Genomic DNA, 23,147 nt, shown 5'->3' on the forward strand with positions numbered 1-23,147 from the left:
GGACGTCCAGCCTATCCTTGAACACCCACACCAATGGGGCCTCAATGACCTCTCGTGGAAGCCCATTCCACACCCTCAGGGTCCTGACTGTCCGGAAGTGCTTCCTGGCATCCAAATGGAACCTTGGCTCCCTGAGCTTTGCTCCATTTGAGCGTGTCCTGCCTTCCTCTGCAGGGGAGAACAGGCCTCTACCCATCTCCATGTGACATCCGCTCACATACCTGTATGTTGCCAACATATCCCCTCTGAGTCTCCTCTTCTCCAGGCTGAAGAGACCCAGTTCCCTCAGTCTCGCCTCATACCCCATCCCCTGCAAACTGGCCACCAACCTTGTGGCCCTACACTGCACTGACTCCAACCTGGCTATATCCTTTCTGTAATGAGGGGCCCAAAACTGAGCACAATACTCCAATTGCGGGTGCACCAGAGTCATGTAGAGTGGTAGTAATACCTCTCTTGATCTGGAAGCCACACTTCTGGCTATGCAACCAAGTGTGGTGTTTGCCCTCTTGACCATCGTATCACACTGCTGACTCATGTTTAGCCTGCAGTCAACCAGTACCCTGAGGTCCCTTTCACTAGTGCTGCTCTCCAGCCACTTGTCACCTAACCTGTACTTATGACAGCTATCCCTATGCCCCAAGTGCAAGACCTTGCACTTATCCACCTTGAATGTCATCCTGTTGTCTCCTGCCCACTTCCATAGTGTGTCCATATCCTTTTGGATCTGGAGTACCTGCTCCTCAGTTGTGGCCACTGCTCCAGTGTTAGTGTCGTCTGCGAATTTGATCAGCAGACTGTTCACCCCTTCTTCCATGTCATTGATGAAAAGATTAAACAGGATTGGCCCCAGGACAGAGCCCTGGGGGACCCCGCTTGTCACTGGCTGCCATCCTGATGATTCCCCACTAATGGTTACCTTCTGCTTTCAGTCAGTCAACCATGCCACAATCCACTGGACAGTGCTTTGGTGTATCCCAAAACTCCTCAGTTTCTCCACCAGGATATCATGGGGCACTTTGTCAAAGGCCTTGCTGATATCCAGGTATACCACATCCACTGCATCCCTTCCATCTAGCCATCTCAGCAGCTTGTCATAGAATTCCACAAGGTTTGTCTGGCAGGACCTGCTTTTGCAGAAGCCGTGTTGTGTGGCTGTCATCCTCCCTTCCCTATCTAGCATCACTAGATCTCTCTCTATTATAGAAACATAGAAAACAGAGCGAGTCAGAAGGGGCTTCCCGGGCCATCTAGTCTGACCTCCGGCACCAGCCGGCTCCGCTCACGACATGCCCACCATGTGGACGTCCAGCCTATCCTTGAACACCCGCACCGATGGGGCCTCAACGGCCTCTTGTGGAAGCCCATTCCACACCCTCGGGGTCCTGACTGTCAGGAAGTGCTTCCTGGCATCCAAACAAAACCTTGGCTCCCTGAGCTTTGCTCCGTTGGAGCGCGTTCTGCCTTCCTCTGCAGGGGAGAACAGGTCTCTACCCATCTCCTTATGACATCCCCTCACATACCTGTATGTCGCCAACATATCCCCTCTGAGTCTTCTCCAGGCTGAAGAGACCCAGTTATGAGCCTTTCCATTGTTTTTCCTACAATGGACGTAAGGCTAACCGGTCTGTAATTCCCCATGTCCTTTCTACTACCCTTTTTGAAAATTGGAACCACTGATGCCACCCTCCAGTCCTCTGGAACTTCACCTGTTCTCCATGAGGTCTCAAAAATGGAGGCCAGCAGGCGTGAGAGAACCCCTGCCAACTCTCTAAGTACTCTCTGGTGTAACCCATCAGGGCCTGGCGCCCTTGTAATGTCCAATGCCCTGAGGAGATGGTGGGTGCAAACACCTCATGCAGCCATTCCATGAACAATTTCCTTGTGACCCAACCCTCGCATTGGCCCTCCACATGACAGGCAGTCTGGCCTTGTTCACATTCTGTTCCTTGAATGCACAAGGGGTCTGGGAATGGTACACCAGTAGTGGCTTAATCTTCAGATCAGCGCTTGCGTTCGCACACAGCAAAAGGGTCAATCTGTCCTTCATGGGCTTGTGCCCTGGCAGTGCCTTTTCCTCCTGCGTGATGCAGGTTCTGTTTGGCATCTTCTTCCAGAAGAGCCCTGTTTCATTGCAGTTGAACACTTGTTGAGCAATGTATCCTTCTGCCTTCATGAATTCAGCGAATTCTTTCTTGAAGGCTTCTGCAGCAGCCTTGTCAGAACTGGAAGCCTGACCATGTCTTATCACACTGTGGATGCCACTTCTCTTGCGGAAATTATCAAACAAGCTACTGGCTTTAAATTCAACACTTGCTGTACTTCCTCTTACCATTCTTGCTCTGCATGTTCTGATCACTTTCATTACCACCCTACATGTTCATTTTACCACCATGCTTGCTCTGCGCTTCTTGTGGAGCCATTATTCAATCAGCTTTGCAGCAAGTGACCACAGGTCTGTCTGCCACCACGAGTGGGGAAGATGGCCACACCTGCGTGTGTGTGTGTGGGGGGGGGGGGAGACAGCCACTATCGCGATTGTGTGGGGAAGATGGCTGCATGTGCTCAGGAGATGGCCGAGATCCCAGTCATGCTCCTGCAGGAAAGGCGGGAATAATCTTAGCCATCTCCTCCCCCACCCCCCGCACCCAGCATGATCACGGCCATCTCCCCCCGCCCCCCCGAATGGTGAGATGGCCATGATCGCAGTTGTGTTCATGTAGGGAATACGTGCATGATGACGGGCATGCTCCTGCAGGAAAGATGGGCACAGCACTGCCACAATCATGCACATCTTCCCTGCATGAATGCAACTGCAATCGTGGCCATCTCCCCACTTGGGGAGATCTTGGTCGCCACCCAATGCGGAGTTTGCGAACCAAGTCAAAATTTTCATGAAATTTTTGTTCGTGACCTGATTTGGTCGTGAACCAAGGCATTCGTGAGCTGAGGTACCACTGTAACATATTATTGACTTAGTTTTTCATTTGCACATTCCTTCTTAAATAATTTTGTAGTTGTTCTAGATAAAACTGATCCTTTGGTGAAGATAAAATGTCAGGGTGTCAGTAAAAATTATGTTCTCTCCCCATCATTACTTTAATGCCAGTGGAGGGCACATTTGAAGAAAAGAGGACCATGTCTGGATACCTAAAAGAATGCCTTCTTCCATATTTGCCCTCCCACCCCCTGAGATCGGCAGCAGAGGCTCTCCTCCAGGAACCCTCCGTGAAAGACATTAGGAGGCAAAGTACCCGGAGGAGGGCTTTCTCTGCGGTGGTGCCCAGCCTATGGAATGTGCTCCCCAGAGAGGTCCGCCTGGCGCTGTTGTTATTTGTTTTTTGGTGCCAGGCTAAGACCTTTTTTTTTCCAACAATATTTTAATAACTTTTAACTTCAGCTTATAGGTTTTAATCTGCAGCCAGGGTGGATCTGGATTTTATTTGTATTATGTTTTATGTCATTTTATGAAAGCCGTCCCGAGGCTATGCAATGGGACAGCATACAAATACTCTAAACAAACAAACAAACAAACAAACAAACAAAATGTCTGGCAGCACATTAGTGCTTATAGGCACCACATTGGGACCCCATAAGTACAGTGAATTGTCCCAATTGCTAAAAACTTCTCTGCCTCCTCTCTTGAAGGCAATTCTTAATCTGTACAGGTGAGTGAGTGAGTGGATATTTTCAAACCTGAGGTAATAAATTTATTCTACTACACATTCCAGATATACCCATTTCCTTGGACATTTCCTGCTTTCTGTACTGTTCATAATAAATCAATCCCTAGCTTTAGGAGGGCGGGGATATATGGGATGAATGTTGTTGTTGTTAGTCGAGAAGTCGTGTCCAACCCATCGCGACCCCATGGACAACATTCCTCCAGGCCTTCCTGTCTTCCACCATCCCCCAGAGTCCACTTAAGTTCACACCAACAGATTCAGTGACTCCATCTAGCCACCTCATCCTCTGCCGTCCCCTTCTTCTTTTGCCATCTATTGTTCCCAGCATTAGGCTCTTCTCCAGGGAGTCCTTCCTTCTCATTAGGCGGCCACAGTATTTGAGTTTCATCTTCAACATCTGGCCTTCTAAAGAGTCAGGGTTGATCTCCTCTAGGACCGACTGGTTGGATCACCTTGCGGTCCAAGGGACTCGCAGAAGTCTCTTCCAGCACCACAATTCAAAGGCTTCAATTCTTCGGTGCTCAGCCTTCCTTATGGTTCAGCTTTCACAGCCATACATTGCAAGTGGGAAAACCATAGCCTAGACTATATGCATTTTTGTTGGCAGGGTGATGTCTCTGCTTTTTAGTATGCTGCCTAGATTTGCCATAGCTTTCCTCCCCAGGAGCAAGCGTCTCTTAATTTCTTGGCTGCAATCCCCATCTGTGGTGATCTTGGAGCCCAGGAAAATGAAATCTGTCACTACCTCTGTTTCTTCCCCATCTATTTGCCAGAAAGTGAGAGGACCAGATGCCACGATCTTAGTTTTCTTAATGTTAAGTTTCAAGCCAACTTTTGCACTCTCCTCCTTCACCCGCATCAGGAGACTCTTTAGTTCCTCTTCACTTTCTGCCATGAGAGTGGTATCATCTGCATATCTGAGGTTGTTGATATTTCTCCCAGCAAACTTGATTCCAACTGGTGATTCATCTAGCCCCACCTTTCTCATGTTGTGCTCTGCATATAGGTTAAATAGGCAGTGTGACAGTATACAGCCTTGCCGAACTCCTTTCTCACTTTTGAACCAATCAGTGGTTCCGTGTCCAGTTCTCACTGTTGCTTCTTGACCTGAATATAGGTTTCCCAAGAGACAAATAAGATGATCTGGTACTCCCATCTCTTTAAGAACTTGCCACAATTTGTTGTGATCCACACAATCAAAGGCTTTAGCATAGTCAATGAAGCAGAAGTAGATGTTTTTCTGGAACTCCCCAGCTTTCTCCATGATCCAACAGATGTTGGCAATTTGATCTCTAGTTCCTCTCCCTCTTTGAAATCCTGCCTGTACTTCTGGGAGTTCTCGGTCCACATACTGCTGGAGCCTAGCTTGTAGGATTTTGAGGATTACTTTGCTGGTATGTGAAATGAGTGCAATGGTGCAGTGGTTTGAACATTCTTTGGCATTTCTGTTCTTTGGGATGGGAATGTAAACTGACCTTTTCCAATCCTGTGGCCACTGTTGAGTTTTCCAAGTTTGCTGGCATATTGAGTGTAGCACTTTTACTGCATCGTCTTTAAGATTTTGAATAGCTCAGCTGGAATACTGTCACCTCCACTAGCTTTGTTGTTGCTCAGACTTCCTAAGGCCCATTTGACTTCACATTCCAGGATGTCTGGCTCGAGGTCAGTGACCACCCCATCATGGTTATCAGGGACTTTATTTATTTATTTATTTATTTATTTATTTATTAAAACATTTCTATGCCGCCCCTTGCCGAAGCCTCGGGGCGGCTCACAGCACAAAATAAAATACAATAAAATACAAAAATAACAATATAAAATTAACAATATAAAATAAATAACAATATAAAAGAAGTCACTCTGGCCAGATAAATAAGCAAATATTGTTAACAATTAAAATGACATTTAAATAAAAAGACATTTATTTATGCTCTTTCTTGTATAGTTCTTCTGTGTAATCTTGCCACCTCTTCTTAATCTCTTCTGCCTCTGGTCGGTCCCTGCCATTTTGGTCCTTTATCATGCCCATCTCTGCATGAAACGTTCCTTCGTATCTCCAATTTTCTTGAGGAGACCTCTGATCCTCCCTATTCTATTGTTTTCTTCTATTTCTTTGTACTGTTCATTGAAGAAGGCATTCTTATCTCTTCTAGCTATTCTTTGGAATTCTGCATTCAATTGTTTGTATCTTTCTCTTTCTCCCTTGCCTTTCACTCCCCTTCTTTCCTCAGCTATTTGCAAAGCTTCCTCAGACAGCCATTTTGCTTTCTTGCATTTCTTTTTCTTTGGGATGGTATTTGTTGCTACGTCTTGTACAATGTTGCAAACCTTTGTCCAGAGTTCTTCAGGCACTCTATCAGATCTAATTCCTGAAATCAATTTGTCACCTCTACTGTATATTCATCAGGAATGTGATTTAGGTCATATCTGAGTGGCCTAGTGCTTTTCCCTTCTTTCTTCAGTTTAAGCCTAAATTTTGCAACAAGAAGCTCATGATCTGAGCCACAGTCTGTTCCTGATCTTGTTTTTACTGACTGTATAGAGCTTCTTCATCTTTGGCTGCAGAGTACATAGTCAATCTGATTTCTGTGCTGACTGTCTGGTGATGTCCATGTGTAGAGTTGTCTCCTGAGTTGTTGGAAAAGAGTGTTTACTATGGCCATCGTATTCTCTTGACAAAATTCTACCAGATTGTGCCATGCTTCATTTTATACTCCAATGCCAAACTTTCCTGTTATTCTGGTTATCTTTTGGCTTCCTACTTTAGCATTCTAATCCCCCATGATGATAAGGACATCATTTTTTGGTGTTAATTCTAGAAGGTATTGTAGGCCTTCATAGAACCGGTCAACTTCAGCCTCTTCAGCACCAGTGGTTGGGGTATAGACTTGGACTATTGTATTGTTGAATGGTTTTCCTTGGATTCGAACTGAGATCATTCTGTCATTTTGGAGGTTGTATCCCAGTACTGCTTTTCCTACTCTTTTATTGACTATGAAGGCTGCTCCATTTCTTCTGAGGGATTCTTGTCCACAGTAGTATATTTGATGGTCATCTGAATTAAATTCACCCATTCCTGTCCATTTGAGTTCACTGATTCCTAAGATGTCGATGTTCAGTCTTGTCATCTCTTGTTTGACCATGTCCGGCTTGTCTTGATTCATGGATCTTACATTCCAGGTTCCTATGGAGTATAGATCTTTGCAGCATCGGACTTTCCTTTCACCACCAGATACATCTGCAACTGAGTGTCCTTTTGGCTTTGACCCAGTCGCTTCATTCTTTCTGGTGCTACTAGTACTAGCCCTCCGCTCTTCCCCAGTAGCATATTGGACACCTTCCAACCTGAGGGGCTCATCTTCCGGTGTCATATCTTTTTGCCTTTTGGTACTGTTCATGGGGTTTTCATGGCAAAGATACTGGAGTGGGTTGCCATTTCCTTCTCCAGTGAATCACGTTTTGTCAGAGCTCTCTGCTATGGCCTGCCCATCTTGGGTGGCCCTGCATGGCATAGCTCATAGCTTCATTGAGCTACGCAAGTCCCTTCTCCACGACAAGGCAGTGATCCATGAAGGAGTGAATGTTACAAAATTTAAAAAATGTACTAGTTTTCTTTCTGTCTGCTAACCTCTTATTCAAAGAATAAATTTTGATAACTTTAACATTTTAGATGGTTAATAAGATGCATTGTAGCATTAATCATTCTCATGATTTTATGTATGTATGTGTTGGACAATGGTAAACTCTTAGCAGGACAAGAATAGGTATGCATTTAAGAAAGTGTTTCCCTGTTTTCTTTGAGGAATGTTGGAGGGATAGACCTTTATGGCTAAAACTTTTTGTTACCTATTTGAGATCAATATATGAATGTCAGTTTACTTTATCTCTTATAGTTCCCAGCCTTGGGCAACTGTCCTCTCCTGTCTTTTCTCTCTCCCCACATGGTTTACCTTCTCAGCCCTCCTTCTCTTGTTTGAATTTGCATCCACTCTTTCCTATTCCTTTCCTAGGTCCCTTTGCCTCTTTGGGCCTGTTATCAAGCTACTGCTTCCTTTTTCCTATGTTTTTCTGCCATCTTCCATGTCCTTAGGCCGTTCTTGCCTGGTCCTGCTCTAGAATCTGAGTGACAGTGGCATTCAGAAATCCTTTGTAGGCTGCCCTGTCACACCTGACATTAGGCAAACTCAGTTAGTAACTTTCAGGGGGTGGGGTGGGTTTTCTAGCCCTTAATCCTTTTAATATATCACAACATAGTCAACATATTTGGGGCTTTATGGAATGATGCTCCCTTGTGTAAAAGTGGTTTCTCTCCTTATTTTTGATGACATCAACCTGATTGTTGAAACCTGTGTTTTATAACAGGAACTTGGGTCTGATTGATGTATCTGTCCACCTGATCCAGTTGCTTCAGAACTTAAAAACTGATTTGGAGTCATTTGTGATAGGTAAGATATTGGGAGTTCCTTGTACTACAACCTTGCAAATAAACCCACAAGACATTATTAATCTACACATGTATTTCTTTGCCTGTTTGACCACATATGTTGTTGTTAATTGTATTTATTTCCTGCCTTTTTTCCTCCTCCAAGGAACTCAAGGGAACTTACATAGTCCTCCTCCATTCTGTTTTATCTTTTTGGATAAGGCTAAGAGTGAGTGGCTGAAAGTCACCCAGTGAGCTTCATAGCTGAGTGGGGATTAGAACCTGAATCTCCTGGATTGCCAATCCAACACTCTAACCACTATACCACATTGGGTCTCATTCAATTGACCCAGAAAAAAGGCAAATTGATTCCAACCTACAAAAACTTCCCTGTGTGATCATCTGGAAGAGGTTCATACTGTTACAGGTGCCCAATCCTCTATATCAAAACTAATTTAATATTTGCAAAACTATATCAATAGTAGATTGCAATGTTATAGCTTGCTGTGTAGAATTCCTGTAAATGGGGATTCTGTTTTATCCTTGTATAAAAATTGCTTCAGTTTCAGTGGCAATCATGAAATTCAGAACAGTTCTTAAAATGCCATTGTGAACTTCTTATGGTCAAGGAAGGGAAGATCCACCCTCCCCCTTCCACATAAAAAACAAAACAAAACATGGCAGCACTCTGACTTCCCTGTTCTGCAGTGAAGGTGAAATGGAGCAGGCAAGGAGTGGAGGAGAAATACTGAGAGAGACCAGATGTCTAGGGTAAATATATGAGCATGAGAGTATTACATGTGTGACTTCATATCTCTGTCATAGAACTCTCAAAATAATGCAACTCTCCTGATTCCTCCCCCCTCCCCACCACCAAAAAAAAAAAAAAAAAGTTCCGTGGCTTTTGATATGATGCTATAGCACTTTGGTCTTTAAATTCAAGAAAATAATCCCTCTTTCATTTTGTTACAAAGCCAAGTCAGTGACTTGCTGGATGATTGCCGTTGTAGCATTGCAGGGCCACAATGTTTTGCTGCACTCCTTGCAAATATTGCTGTCCTCAGCAGCTAAGGACCATGAGCTCATGCTACTGGGAGTGTTAACTGGCTTTGAAATTAACATGGTGTGGCATTTATTATTGCCAGATGTGCCTGGGCTGTATAACAGTATAAGTTTTTATGCCGCTAGACTAAAATCTAAATACTCGTATTGAAATGCAAGTGCTTTTTATTTTAATTCTTAAGACATCAAGTTAAGGAGGTGTAGGTCAATAGTAGAGTGCTTGATTTGCATACAAACAATCCAAAGCCCAGTCCCTAGAACAGTGATAGCGAACCTATGGCATGCATGCCACAGCAGGCACGCAGAGCCCTCTCTGTTGGCACATGAGCCAAGTCCCCCCAGCATTGCCCCAGCAGCTATGCACATATTTGGAAAGAGTAACAGTGCCAGGCAACGACATCACTCATTGAGCGCAACTCGCTGCAAGAGGTGGCGTCAAACAGGTGGCCAGAGGCAGGCACAACAAGCCGCGGTGGGTGCAGCAGGAAGGGAGTGGGCGAGCAGCAAGCGGGTGTGCTGAGTGCTGGTGGTGGCGCCCTCCTCCTCCTCCTGGCCCGCAGCATGTGAGCCCAAGCTGCCCTTGTAGCACAGTGGCTGGACCCTGCCAATTCGGTAACCGCAGGTGCAGCCAGGCAGCTGCATGCCTGCCTGCCTGCGTGCCTGCTCCCAGACTGGGCTCCTGCGCTAGTGGCCGCGGGGCGGCGGGGGGGAGCTGGGCTAAGGGAGCAAGCAATGGGGGTGGAGACGGCAGAATGGCAGCAGCAGCTGGAGTGAGGAGGAAGAGAGAAAGGGTGCCCGGGATGAATATGGCGCTTCCTGGGGAGGGAGGCCAAAACGAGGAAAAGTGGAGGCTGGAACTGCGGCAAAGCAACAGGAGTGGGTACGTGGCGGGGATCCCCCTCCCCACCAAAACCCACTCGCCAAGGCTTGGCAGGGCCGTGGGGGCACCTCAAGGAAGATCCCAACAGAAGCGTGGAAGGGATCAGCAATAGTCTCTCCTCACCTTTAGTTTAGGTCTCCCTCCCCTCCATTCCGCCCCTCCGGTAAACTTTCAAGTGCTGCTGAAGCTCCTGCAGCATTTCCGGTGGCTGGTTTGGGGGCGGGGAGGGAGGGAGTGCATGTGCCTGGGCACAAGCAAGCTCAGCGTCCCCCGACTTGGGAGCGCTGAACGTGAACATGGCTCCTTCTCTCTGTTATTGTGGGTTTTTTTAAGACAAAAGATGTTAATGTATAAGTTGCTTTTTTCTAAACTAAAACCTCAGTATTCAAGTTTTATTGCACTGTTGGCACTTTGTGATAAATAAGTGGGTTCTGGGTTGCAGTGTGGGCACTCAGTCTCTAAAAGGTTTGCCATCACTGGTCTAGAAGCTCCAGTTAAAAGGATATTGGGTGAAAGGGTAGGTCAGGAAAAGATGTTTCCTGGCAGTGGCTTTCCAAGTTGCTAGACAGAATAACCTGTTTTGAGCTGGGCAATTCTTTTCATTTAATATGGGGTTCACAGCATATTGACCATAAGTACCAGTGTGTCTCCAGTCACCTCCCTTAGTGCATTCCAGGCTCCCTGCTTCTCCTGAATGTATTGAACTTGTAAATATGTTTTAATTGAACTTTAACTGGTAGGCCAGTGTGCAGCAAAACGAAATGCCAGCCCCCAGTGCTCTTCCATGTTGATATCTGAGAGTAAAGGACCTTGGAGGTATTCTGAGAAAATAAAATGGTGTATGGTGGTAGCCCAAGGCTTTGTTTTGAAGTATGCCTTCTGTTAAATAGGTCTTGGAGAATGATATTGTGGGTTTAAGGAATGGTTTTGTGCTTTGCAACACAGAACCTACTCCTGCTTTGATCTTAGGTCCTGATAAATTAGTTTGTTTTTAGCTTCACCAATCTGACTTTTGGTAAATGGGTGTTTTGCTACTGTCTGCCCTTACTGTGGTAGCCATTCTGAGAATGTGAAACCTTCCCTATGGCAACTATTTTGGAAGAGTATTCATGGCATGCTCTCATAATTCTAAAGGTTTCCAGCTCCTGCAGTTTACTATGTTGAATATATTTACCCTGCCTTCCTATAGCAGAATCTTCAAAGGAATTAACATCACTTTTCAGCTAAAATATAAAACAAAAATAAAACTTAAAAATGCAAAGAACCACCAGGCAAACAGATAAAGCAGCAGCAAAATTGAATTCTATATCTGAAAAAAAAACCCCTGAGTTAATGCACATTCTTCTTCATGGTCTCATGTATATGGGCCCTGCACCTTCATGGGACCTGTTGTGAGAAAGATTTTTCTAGCAAAACTTGTTTTAGTGTAAACCCCACCCCTCTCTTCCCCAGGAGGTGCTCCTGCCATTTTCCGTCTGCCATTTAGGTCTTTCCTAGTGCTTTCTCTTATTACCTTTTAGAACATTCTACTGATATATTCTCTTTCTCAAACTTGTTCTATTTACTTCATTCTTTCTCAAATTCAGAACCCAGCTTTTTACCTACCCATATCCCTCCCCCACAAACAACCCTTCTATTATTCTCTCTTTTTCAGATTTTTCTCCAGTATTTATTCCTTTCTCTTTTGCTCCCTTGATGGTGCACAGCATAGCCTTTAGGAAATACGTGTGGTGTGGGTGCCACATGCTCTCCACTGATGACTGATGGGTACTCTTTGTGCCTATTTTGCTTAGGCAAAGATCACTGCCAGGCGTTCTTGTAGCAGGCTCAGAAATCCAAGTGGGCAGACTGAAGTCGGAGATGTGGAGCCACTTCCTTAGGGCTGTTGACTTGGTCATGGTGGTGCCGCCAATGCACCCTTCAGCCTTGCAGGCAACTCCTGCTTCTCACCTTTCATCGGCAATTGCTCAGGCTCCAACAGCCATTCCAACCATACCACCCACATTTGGGCACACACCCAAAAAGGAGAGAGTGATGAACTGGGCCAAGAAGACATGTGAGATGTTAGATGCCAAGAAAACGGTGGCGAAGAAGGGCAAGGACAAGAAATGGTCTCAACGCCACTCACCATCAGTGTCATCTGCGCAGGTGCACACACCCATTCCACCAATGATTCCTGCTGCAGTTCCTGCACTGGTTCCTCTACCAATTCCTGCACCAGATCCCACTAACTATGCATCTGAGTCAAACCAGTCACTGATCTATGATGACCCAATGTCTTTTTTGCCCAAAGATGTCATCTTGGCACAAGGTCCAAAATCCCTCTTCAAATACCTGGAGAGGTTCTCAGAACAGGGCTGGACACCCAAAAGTTCACTAAACCACCAGCGGACCCAGTCCATGACATTGTTCAGAAGGAGGATGCAGTGCTGGTGGCCATCCTGTTCCTTTTGATACTCCTCCAGCCCATGAATTGAACCATGGAAGGCACAACCACAGCTAAAGCCAACATCAAGCTGTTTGGAGAGCCTGCTCTGGGTCCAGGAGATGGACCTTCTGTTCCCGCTGTACCACCCCAGCCAAACTTGGTCATTGTGGAGATAGCACAGTATCAAGTGCAAAGTGAGCACTCCATCCCAGCAGATTGAGAGGGACGCTGTTTGGACACCATGGCAAGGAGGGTCTACAGAGCAATGGGACTGATCCTTCACATCTCCAATTACAAGGCCACCACTGGGAGATACTCAGCCTTCCTAAAGGAGAAGATGAGCTCCCCAGTCAAGTTCCTACTGGAACAACATTGCAAACTGGCTAGAATATTCCAGGCAAAGGCCCTCAGGCTGTCCAGTCAGCAAATTAAGACTGCCTCACCATGTTAACTGTGACTCCAGGGCCCTTGTCAACATTGTGGCAATCCTGGGCAGGATCTGGACTCTGGGCAGCTAGCCTATCACAGGAGGCTTGCTCCAGGATCAAAGAGATGCCCTTTGACCTGTGAGGATCTCTTCAGTGCACAGACAGACAGACAAAAAGCTGGATAGCATCTAGAAAGCCAGGGTTACAGCAAGGAGGATGGGCTTTGCTCCCTCACAGCCATCAAGATTACATAAGGGGTCTTGGAGCCCATCCTTATTCCAGTGCTGAAGCCAGTACCATCAACCTGCATGCCAGCAGCCACCTGCACAACTATGTTGAAGGTATGCCACCTCTAGGTTCAGCCTTTCTAAAAGAAGGAGGTGGACACTGAGAAGCTGTGCAGTTGCTGCAGTGAACCAGCCCCTCTTCAGTTGCACCAATCTGGTTTGAAGGCTGGCTTACCACCTACTTTCCAGCGTGGGAAGCCATAATATTGGATTGATGGATTGTCTCCATTGTGGAGAACAGACACCACATAGAATTCGACACTCTTACACCTCTTGGAACCATGAGCATCCCTCTCCCATGCTGGTGGAGGAGGTTGCCATGTTGCTGTTGAAGGGAGTGATCCAACCCATTCCTCCATCCAATCTTCATTATGTGTTCTATTTGTGGCATTTCACCATTCAGGAGTATGGTGGCCTCTGTCCCATCTTAGACCTGCAAGATGTGAACTTTTTCATTCCCCACAAGATGTTCTTCATGGTCTTGCTGTGAAACCTTTTACCATTGCTTTGTCAAGGGGACTGGTTTGCTTCAGTTTATCTGATGGATTTTCATGTGTCCATCCATCAAGACTACCAACATTCTTCGTTGTGGCCTCTGTGCATCACACATATGGGTGCTGCGCCTGCGCAGTGCCTTTGGCTGGAAGATTGCCAGCTAACAGTTTTTGGCGGGAAGCTCCGCTCCCCCTCCCCCCGTGGCCCATAAAGAGTGGAGCGTCCGCCATTTTGTTCAGTCTTTGCGACTGCCGTTCACTGTACCTCGTGCCGCTTTTGACTTTCGCTCTGACCGTTAGCCCTTTCTTCTCGATTGTTCCAGTTCTAGTCAGACGTTCCAGTTCTATTCAGAAGGCCAGACTGGGGAAAGTCTCCTGGGATAGGTTACTGGAAGGTAAGCGAGTTGAGGAGGGGTGGATGGCACTCAAAAGGGAGGTTTTGGAGGCGCAAGCCTTGACGATACCTCTAGTCAGTAAGGTGGGGAGGCGGAGGAGAGTGCCAGCATGGATGTGAAAGGAGGTGGTTAGAGGGGTTAGATGAAAGAGGAACCTCCGTAGGAAATGGGTACTGGGGGAAATAGACAAAAGGGTATACTGAGAGGAGGAGGCCCGTTGCAGAAGAATTCTTCGCAAGGCAAAGGCTGATTACAAGCTGAGACTTGCCAAGAATATCAAGAGCAACAAAAAGGGCTTCTTTCAGCATGTAAATAGGAAGAGGAAGGGGAGACAAGTGGTGGGACCACTAAATAAGGAGGAAGGAGATCCAGTGACTCGTATGAGGGAACAGGCACAGATGCTAAATGACTATTTTGCCTCTGTGTTCTCCCCAAAGCAGGATGGGGGATATCCGCATAGGAGATTAGATGAGGCTGGGGACTTAGGGGCACAGATTAGAGTCACCCCCCTTGAAGTCGAGGGGCTCCTCAGGGCATTGGACATTACAGAGGCGCCAGGCCCTGACGGGTTACACCCGAGAGTACTTAGAGAGTTGGCAGGGGTTCTCTCACGCCTGCTGGCCTCCATTTTTGAGGTCTCATGGAGAACGGGTGAAGTTCCAGAGGACTGGAGGGTGGCATCAGTGGTCCCAATTTTCAGAAAGGGTAGTAGAAGGGACATGGGGATTATAGACCAGTTAGCCTTACGTCCATTGTAGGAAAAACAATGGAAAGACTCATAATAGAGAGAGATCTAGTGGTACTAGATAGGGAAGAGAGGCTGACAGCCACACAGCATGGCTTCCGCAAAAACAGGTCCTTCCAGACAAACCTTGTGGAATTCCATGACAAGGTTTCGAGATGGCTAGATGGAGGGGATGCAGTGGATGTAGTATACCTGGATTTCAGCAAGGCCTTTGACAAAGTGCCCCATGATATCCTGATGGAAAAACTGAGGAGTTTTAGGATACACCAAAGCACTGTCTGGTGGATTAGGGCATGGTTGACTGACCGAAAGCAGAAGGTGACCATTAGAGGAGAATCATCAGGATGGCGGCCAGTGAAGAGCGGGGTCCCCCGGGGCTCTGTCCTGGGGCCGATCCTGTTTAATCTTTTCATTAACAACATGGAAGAAGGGGTGAACAGTCCGCTGATCAAATTCGCAGACGGCACTAAAACTGGAGCAGTGGCCACAACTGAGGAGCAGGTACTCCAGACCCAAAAGGATATGGACACACTATGGAAGTGGGCAGGAGACAACAGGATGGCATTCAATGTGGATAAGTGCAAGGTCTTGCAGTTGGGGCATAGGAATAGCTGTCATAAGTACAGGTTAGGTGACAAGTGGTTGGAGAGCAGCACTTGTGAAAGGGACCTCGGGGTGCTGGTTGACTGCAGGCTAAAAATGAGTCAGCAGTGTGATACGGTGGTCAAGAGGGCAAACACCACACTTGGTTGCATAGCCAGAAGTGTGGCTTCTGGATCGAGAGAGGTATTACTGCCACTCTACATGACTCTGGGCGCCCGCAACTGGAGTATTGTGCTCAGTTTTGGGCCCCTCATTACAGAAAGGATATAGCCAGGTTGGAGTCAGTGCAGCGTAGGGCCACAAGGTTGGTGGCTGGTTTGCAGGGGATGGGGTATGAGGTGAGACTGAGGGAACTGGGTCTCTTCAGCCTGGAGAAGAGGAGACTCAGAGGGGATATGTTGGCAACATACAGGTATGTGAGCGGATGTCACATGGAGATGGATAGAGACCTGTTCTCCCCTGCAGAGAAAGGCAGGACGCACTCCAATGGAGCCAAGCTCAGGGAGCCAAGGTTCTATTTGGATGCCAGGAAGCACTTTCTGACAGTTAGGACCCCAAGGGTGTGGAATGGGCTTCCACTAGAGGTCGTTGAGGCCCCATCGGTGTGGGTGCTAAAGGATAGGCTGGATGTCCACATGGTGGGCATGTCGTGAGCGGAGCCGGCTGGTGCCGGAGGTCAGACTAGATGGCCCGGGCGGCCCCTTTTGACTTGCTTTGTTTCTATGTTTCTATGATTTGATGGAGGCACATTCCTTCTCTGCTGGTAAGGGACCTTGTTCTACCTGTTTCCACCATTCCCGCTGTTCACCTCTTTAGAGGGTCGCACAACCTGATCCTGCCTGTTTGTTCCTTCATGCTGGGCTGGAGCCTGTCATTGGTCCTGCAGACTCTTTACAAAGCCTTCTCTCAAGCCTTTGGCCATTGTGGACCTATGCCTTCTCTTGTGGAAGGTTGCATGTTTGGTGGCAATTACTTTAGTCAGGTGGGTGAACAAACTTTGCTTTTTGCACATCAATCCATCATTCCTCACTTTCCATAAGGACAAGACAGTTGTGCAACCCAATCTTCCTCCTGAAGGTCAAGGATATTGTTCTGCCAGCATTCTTTCCAATGCTGTCCACCCCGGTAGAGTTGTCCCTACATAACCTGGACGTATATTAGGTGCTAGGAGTACAATGTCCTTGGATCTGGCATTATATCGGTCCTGTACTGAATCCTTCCACTGGTCCCAGATACTTTTTGTGTCATATGGTGAATGGCCTAGAGGTGAACATTTCAGTCCTCTACTTGCTCACTAGATTGTCAAAACCATCAAACTGGCCTACCAACTGACTAGACTGCACCTCTGTGAATGACTGAGGGCACATTCTGGCAGGGTGATAGCAATATCTATGGTTCTGCATGCTGACATACCACTGCTGGAGATCTGCAAAGTGGCAATGTGGTCCACTCTATTGACCTTTGTCCAGCACTACTGGCTCAATGTTCCTGCCACGCAAGATTGCTCCTTCGGCCTTCCTATGCTGATGACTTCCTCCATTCCCATCAGAACTCATTTAACTGGGAATATCTTCCTGATAACAGGCCCAGCTCAGGCACAGAGCCCATAAATGTGAATGCAGAGATAACCATTCGAAGAATGTCAGTTATAGGTAAGCAACCTTACTATCCAGGTTCCCATTAAGAAGTCATGTAAACAAAAACAATTTAACTGGTTGCCAAGCACATGTCGCTAGGAGGAGAACAACTTAAAAGCTGTCATAGAAAAGGCTCTGCCACTTGCCTCACAGTTTTCGAGACTTCCCTAGAAGCTATGTTCAATGTGTTCTACTTCATGGACTACACAACAATCATGGGACTATCCTAACATGGCATTGGCCAAACACATGTAGCAGGGCATACTCTAGACTTGGTCTTTTGTTCCAGATAGGATGGTGGTTTGAGTGTGGGGCCTTTAACTCAGACCTTTTGTTTTGGCCAGATCACTGCCTGCTATGACTAATGGCAACTTTTTCTCTCTGCAAGGGTGGGGCACCTATTAAGATGGTCTGCCCATGAAGCTAATGGAATTGGACAGTTTTCAAAAGGCTTGGCGGGGGGGTGGGCAGCTGGAATGAGTGGCGCTCCTGTAGAAGCCGATCAAACTGTGGAATTCAGAAATGAGACCTGGGTGGTTGACATAATTGCACCTAAGCAGACTTTCAGTTATATTCCCCCCTCCCCCCACCATTGTATATGCTGGAGCAGAGAGTGATGAAACAACATAGGAAACAGCTTGAAGGATACAGGAAAACTCCCAGTAGCTGTAGTTGATCTACAGTTGGGTATATATAAAGGCTCTGAGGGTAGCAAAAAAAAAAAAAAATCTCACTGGCCCTGTTCAGTCTTCCTTCTGCTGCCCAGTGTAGCTTTTTAGGGGTGTCTGGGGTCTATTATTCTTTGGCACCTTACACACTTTAATATATTTGTTGGACATGTCCAGAAAAAAGTCTCTTGCATTCCCTGTTTTTATTTTTTCTATTTCTTTTAATTAGATGTTATGGTATTTATATTGTACTTTTAATGCACTGTTGTAAATGGTTTAATTTTCAAATGAGCATTTTATCTGAGTAGTTAGTGAAGAAAACCTAGAGAAACTTTCCTATGCATGTCTACTCAGACCTAAGTCCTATTGAGTTTAGTGAGGCTTACTCCCAGGTAAGTGCTTGTGGGATTGTGGCCTAATTATCTTGATTTTCTCCTCTCATTTCATTCAGTATCATCTATTTTAAGTTTGATTGTGGTGTTGGTAATGCGGGTAGGAAAGTTCGGAGTGCCCCAGTAATTTGGAATTGGTAATAAAAAAAAACACCAAAGTGTGGTATGGCTTGTATGCCTGGCAGATGCTTTTACCACTGTGGCTGACTTGTGGGGAGGAGTTTGTTTTTAAAGATATATTAATGAATAAAGCAGCAGAAAAGGAAATGCTGTGCAAAGTGCTATGACTTAAATAACTTCTTATTTGAGTAGATGCAACTCTAGTTTGCTTTATATCTTCTATGGATGATAGCACTCCATTTTCATATGAGGTAATAGCAGAGTCCCCCATCTAAAAACTACAACTTTTTTTTTTACATTCATTACTTTCTTGTTAACTTTAGATATTCATATAACCTACTTTTAAAATTGTTTGAGCAACATGCATTTACTGCAACTATGACTGTGATGCTACTTTGTTTAGGTTTTTCTTTAGTTACATAGAAAAGGTACAATCCTTAGCTTAAAAGAAATTTATTTTCAACTTTGCTTTGTCTTTCTGTACTTCTAAAACAGAGAATTGGTGCCAGTACATTGCTACCATAGTTGAAGTACAAACTGTAATTACATTGTCAAAATAATATTTATAGTATTACTTTCTGGGAATAATTGCAGGAGTATGACTAATATATTATACTCATCAAAATTTTATGTAAACATATGCATAAGTTTTTTATTTGACTTATTGGTGGTGTGTTTAGGTTCTCTGCCTCCAGTCTGTAAAAATAATACTTTATGCCTTTTAACACTAGTGGTATTATAAATATCTCTTGTAAATAAACTGTTACTTCTACTGTTGACAATAGAATAGAACTGTTACTTCTACTGTTATCATGTGCTTTGAGTTTTATTTTTGCTAATTTTTATTATGAATTGAAGTGAGGCTTATAATGCATTTGTTTCTAGGATTATTATTGGATCACTCTGTTCTCAAAACAATTCTTAAAGTAACATATTTTAAAGTAGATACTGGTGTTGTAAGCTGTCCAGGGAGCCTAGGGCTACTGGAGTGACATATAAATTGAATTAAATAAAATCATCCAGTAAAATGGAAGAGCTCCATAAGGTTGAAAAGACACACTGTTCATTTTGTTTGTCAAAGCTCATATAGTTCAAAGGGATGGTCAGTTTCAAACTTAGTAAAACTAAATTATTATTGAACTGAAAATAAAACAAAAATGTGACACCATTATAATTATGTGAGAAAACCATGAGTATTTAAAGATCAGTGTTCAGATAATGCAGGAAGATGCTGGATAAATATTATTTAGAATCTAAGGTCTTTCTTATAGTAATAGCATATGCATCAAATAAATCAACATGGGCTTAAAAATTAATTAGCAAAGGAGATTGAGATATTTTGGGAAGATGCATTCCTAATGTTAGGATACAATATCAATTCGTCTTCCCTAAGGCCCTCAAAGGGCAGATTTAGTTTTATGGATACAGATTCTAATTTTATTTCAAAAACTTTAGCTTGGTTAAAACAGTGGAGTGGACAGCTGGAGTTATTTAAACTTGGAAAGGAAAGATTCTAATTTATATACAGCCTGTTCAAGGAAAAAACACATTTTTATCTTCCTGTTTTATGTTTCAAGAATAAACTGAGACTATGTTAAATTCAGTGTATATATTGAATTGGGTATAAAAATATGTCAAAAGCATAGGAGAAAGGTAAGGCAACTCATTCCTATGGAGATGCCCTTAACCCTTCAAATTTGGAGGATCACTGTGTAGAGTGGAAGGAATGTTATGGTGAAGGCATCTCTGAGAAGGTCACTTCCATGCACACTGTAAAACAGCTAGGCAGCCCATTTTGGCTACCTAATTGTGGTGTGTCAGAAGGGAAAGGAGGAAGGCTGAGGCACTGCCAAAATAAATCTTGGTGATGTAAGTCTTCTTCCCTCTTCATCCCACCCTCTGGAACACCCAATAATCCTTTGACATTGCTTTTATGACCTTGAAGAAGTAGCTGGCATAGTTCTTTCCATATTGCCTGTGAAGCAGTGGGAGGGAGATCCAAGCACAGAACTCCAGCCCCGAGGTCTGAGCATTTTCCTGACCTTGGAGCTATGAATCCAAACAATCCTATGTCCAAGTAGACACTGTCTATGGGCTGTAAGATTGCTTTGCCTATCCAATAATATTACAAGAAGAAAGTAAAAATACCAGACACTGTTTTGAATGTAATAATTAACCCCATGATCCCCTGGGATGTGTTTAAACTTTCATATCTTTTTTTTTTTTACAAAGTCCCTGTTGCCTAAACATAGTCTCTGAAGGGCAATTTTAAATTGATTTGGGGCACAGTCCTATGAATGTTTAGACTGGAAAGGGGGTTTTCTGTATAAACATGCATAGGATTGCACCTTTAGTCATTAGAAGAAATTACAAAGTATTTCTAAAAAATAAAAATGAACACCTTGGTTTAGGAGCTGAGTGTTAACAGATTAACAGTAGAATAGTACTATCTGACTTATGCTTGGTTTAGTCAAAAACATTATAGTTGAGGTGATGTGGACTAACATGACAGTTCCATCTACAGTATTTGGTTCTAAGTGGTTCTTTCACATGCCAGTCCACTTGATTCTTCTGTCAAGTGATAAACATGGATAGGTGAAATGCCTCTGCCTACACATTGTAAGAGGGCTTTCTCCTGCCTTAGAATGCAGTTATGAAGCATCACTGAAAATGATGTTGAAGTTACAGGTGTACCTGTATGAAGATGCTACAGTTTAAGCACATGAAAGAGACGTTTTTGTTGGAATGTGAAACCATTCTATTCTTGAACTCTGATAAGCAAAGCTAAGATTCCTTATTTTCATACTGACCTGCTTTGAAATTAAATGAAGCACTCAACCTGTCCATAATTTAAAGAAAAATCCATCCAAGTTTATAACATTGGCTGTATCCTATGAATTCACATGTGATATGGTCATGTAATATGTTGGTTGGACAGCATGAATAATAAGCACTCTGCTAACTATTTTTCTTGCTTACCAAGTGTGGCTGAAGTTCAGCCTAAGTCTCAGACCTTTCATTTCTGTTGATCTTACGCTATTGCTCTTTAAATGAGCACTGTTGTCTGTCCTGTGGACAGATGCACAGTGTTAAAGCTAGCACTGTATTTTTACAGATGAGATTTCTGAAACATAAGAATGCATGTGCTTTAATCAGAAGATTAATTGAAGTTCTTAATGCAGTCTAAAGAAACTTTAAACAATCTATAATGTCTAAGCTAGTAGATACAATTTGCTCCCTCAGTTGCTCACGTAATTATACCTGGAGTTCCTGGGGCACTAAAATACACATAGGAAAGAAATTCCTGAAGCAGTCATTAGTCTTGCAGAGTGAACAAAATGATATTCTGTCCTGTAAAATAATATATTACATAACAAGACATGATGTTACATGCATCTTTGCACTTGGCATGCAGGTTTTAAAAAAATGAATATTATCAGCCATTGAGCGTTTTCTTCAGTGATAAAGCAGGGAAGGAAAGGGTTAAATTCCCCTCCATGCCTGCTGCAATCTTGATAATTATAATTATCAAGTTTCTTCCTCCCTCCCCAGCACCTACAATACTGCTAGCATTTTTAAAAACCAGCATGGTAAGTACAAAGTTGCATTAAAGCAGCAAATTTCCATATGTACTTGGTGGTAATGCCCATTGTACCCAGTGCAACTGCTGTTAATCTCACATGTAGCTTGGTCCTAATACCTTAAATTAGGGATGGCTAGCTGATATTTCTGGGGCTGTTCTTTGTCGTCAACAGTGGTCTATGTCTGGAGATTTAATTTGTTCTTTGTGAGAAACTAACCTCTCACAAAGAAACCATTGCCATTTAGCATTAAGAGCTTCACAGCTCTTATCAAATACATGCAAAATCCAAGTTCCATGTGGACTATAGTTCTTTACAGGCACTTGCCCCTTCAAAGGCCACGTTCTTTTGGGAGTAACATGTTAGGGTCTCCATATCAGTGATTGGTGGATTATGGCCAAAGCCCAAGGAGAGTCACCTACCTTGATCTTAGGAACTGAGGGTAGGAAAGCACTCCACAAGAAGTGCTTTGCTGCAGTAGTGGGTACAGAAAGCACTAGAACAAGTACATTCTAAGGCAGCTTCCAGCTGACCACACTTCTTGAAATATAGAAAGTGTGGCTGGCTCTGAGGTTGCATTGGAGAGCTTTGCCCTCCTTCAAGCAGCATATGTTGCTTCATAACAGCACCAGAAAGGAAAGTTGTAGAACACTCAGCCTTCACATAGGCATGACAAGGTAGAAGGGGCAGTATTGAGGAGAAATGGGTAGCATGGATGGAGTAGACACTGCAGGTCAGATAGCAGACACCTCAGAGACAAGATAAGAGACACCCCTGGTCCAGAGCTTTCTCAACCCTTGATTTTTTAAATTATATAATTTGTGTACCACCCCATAGCAGTAGACTATTGGGCAATGAACACTAGTAATAAATATAATAATATATAGAATAAAACAGCAATAAACATAAAATTACATTGAAAAGTGTAAAACTACATTTGAAACCACATTTTTTAAACTTGAAACAGCCAAAGCCAGTCCATACATCTGGCAATATTCCTCTCCCAGACCCCTGTACTATTTAAAGTGGGTAAATTACTCAGCCAAGAGGGCAGTCTTAGCCTGGCACCAAAAATATATTTAAGTTGGAGATAGACAGGCCTTGATAGGGGGATCATTTCATAGTTTAGGGGCTTCCACAAAGAAGGGCCTCTTCTTGTTGCCACCAATCAAGCCTTCCTCGGTGGTGGCATTTTGAAGTAGGCCTCAGATGTTGAGCATGGTTGGAAGAGACATTCCATTGTGGTCACAAGCTATGCAAAGTTTTCTAGGTTAAAACCAGTACCTTGAACTGGGCTCAGAAGCATATAGGCAGCCAA

At 44.4% G+C, this 23,147-nt stretch overlaps 1 protein-coding gene across 2 annotated transcripts in view; it reads left to right on the forward strand.

Moving 5' to 3' along the window:
- ATXN10 (ataxin 10) overlaps positions 1–23,147 on the forward strand; it is a 116,197-nt gene that overhangs the window by 17,331 nt on the left and 75,719 nt on the right. For both annotated transcript variants that reach the window (XM_044450822.1, XM_044450821.1), the window contains exon 3: positions 8,049–8,131. In XM_044450822.1, the coding sequence (XP_044306757.1) occupies positions 8,049–8,131 (83 nt within the window). The remainder of the gene's footprint in view (positions 1–8,048; positions 8,132–23,147) is intronic.

This window comes from Varanus komodoensis, unplaced genomic scaffold (assembly GCF_004798865.1).
Source record: "Varanus komodoensis strain SLA01 unplaced genomic scaffold, ASM479886v1 scaffold69, whole genome shotgun sequence".
NCBI classification, from domain to species: Eukaryota; Metazoa; Chordata; class Lepidosauria; order Squamata; family Varanidae; genus Varanus; species Varanus komodoensis.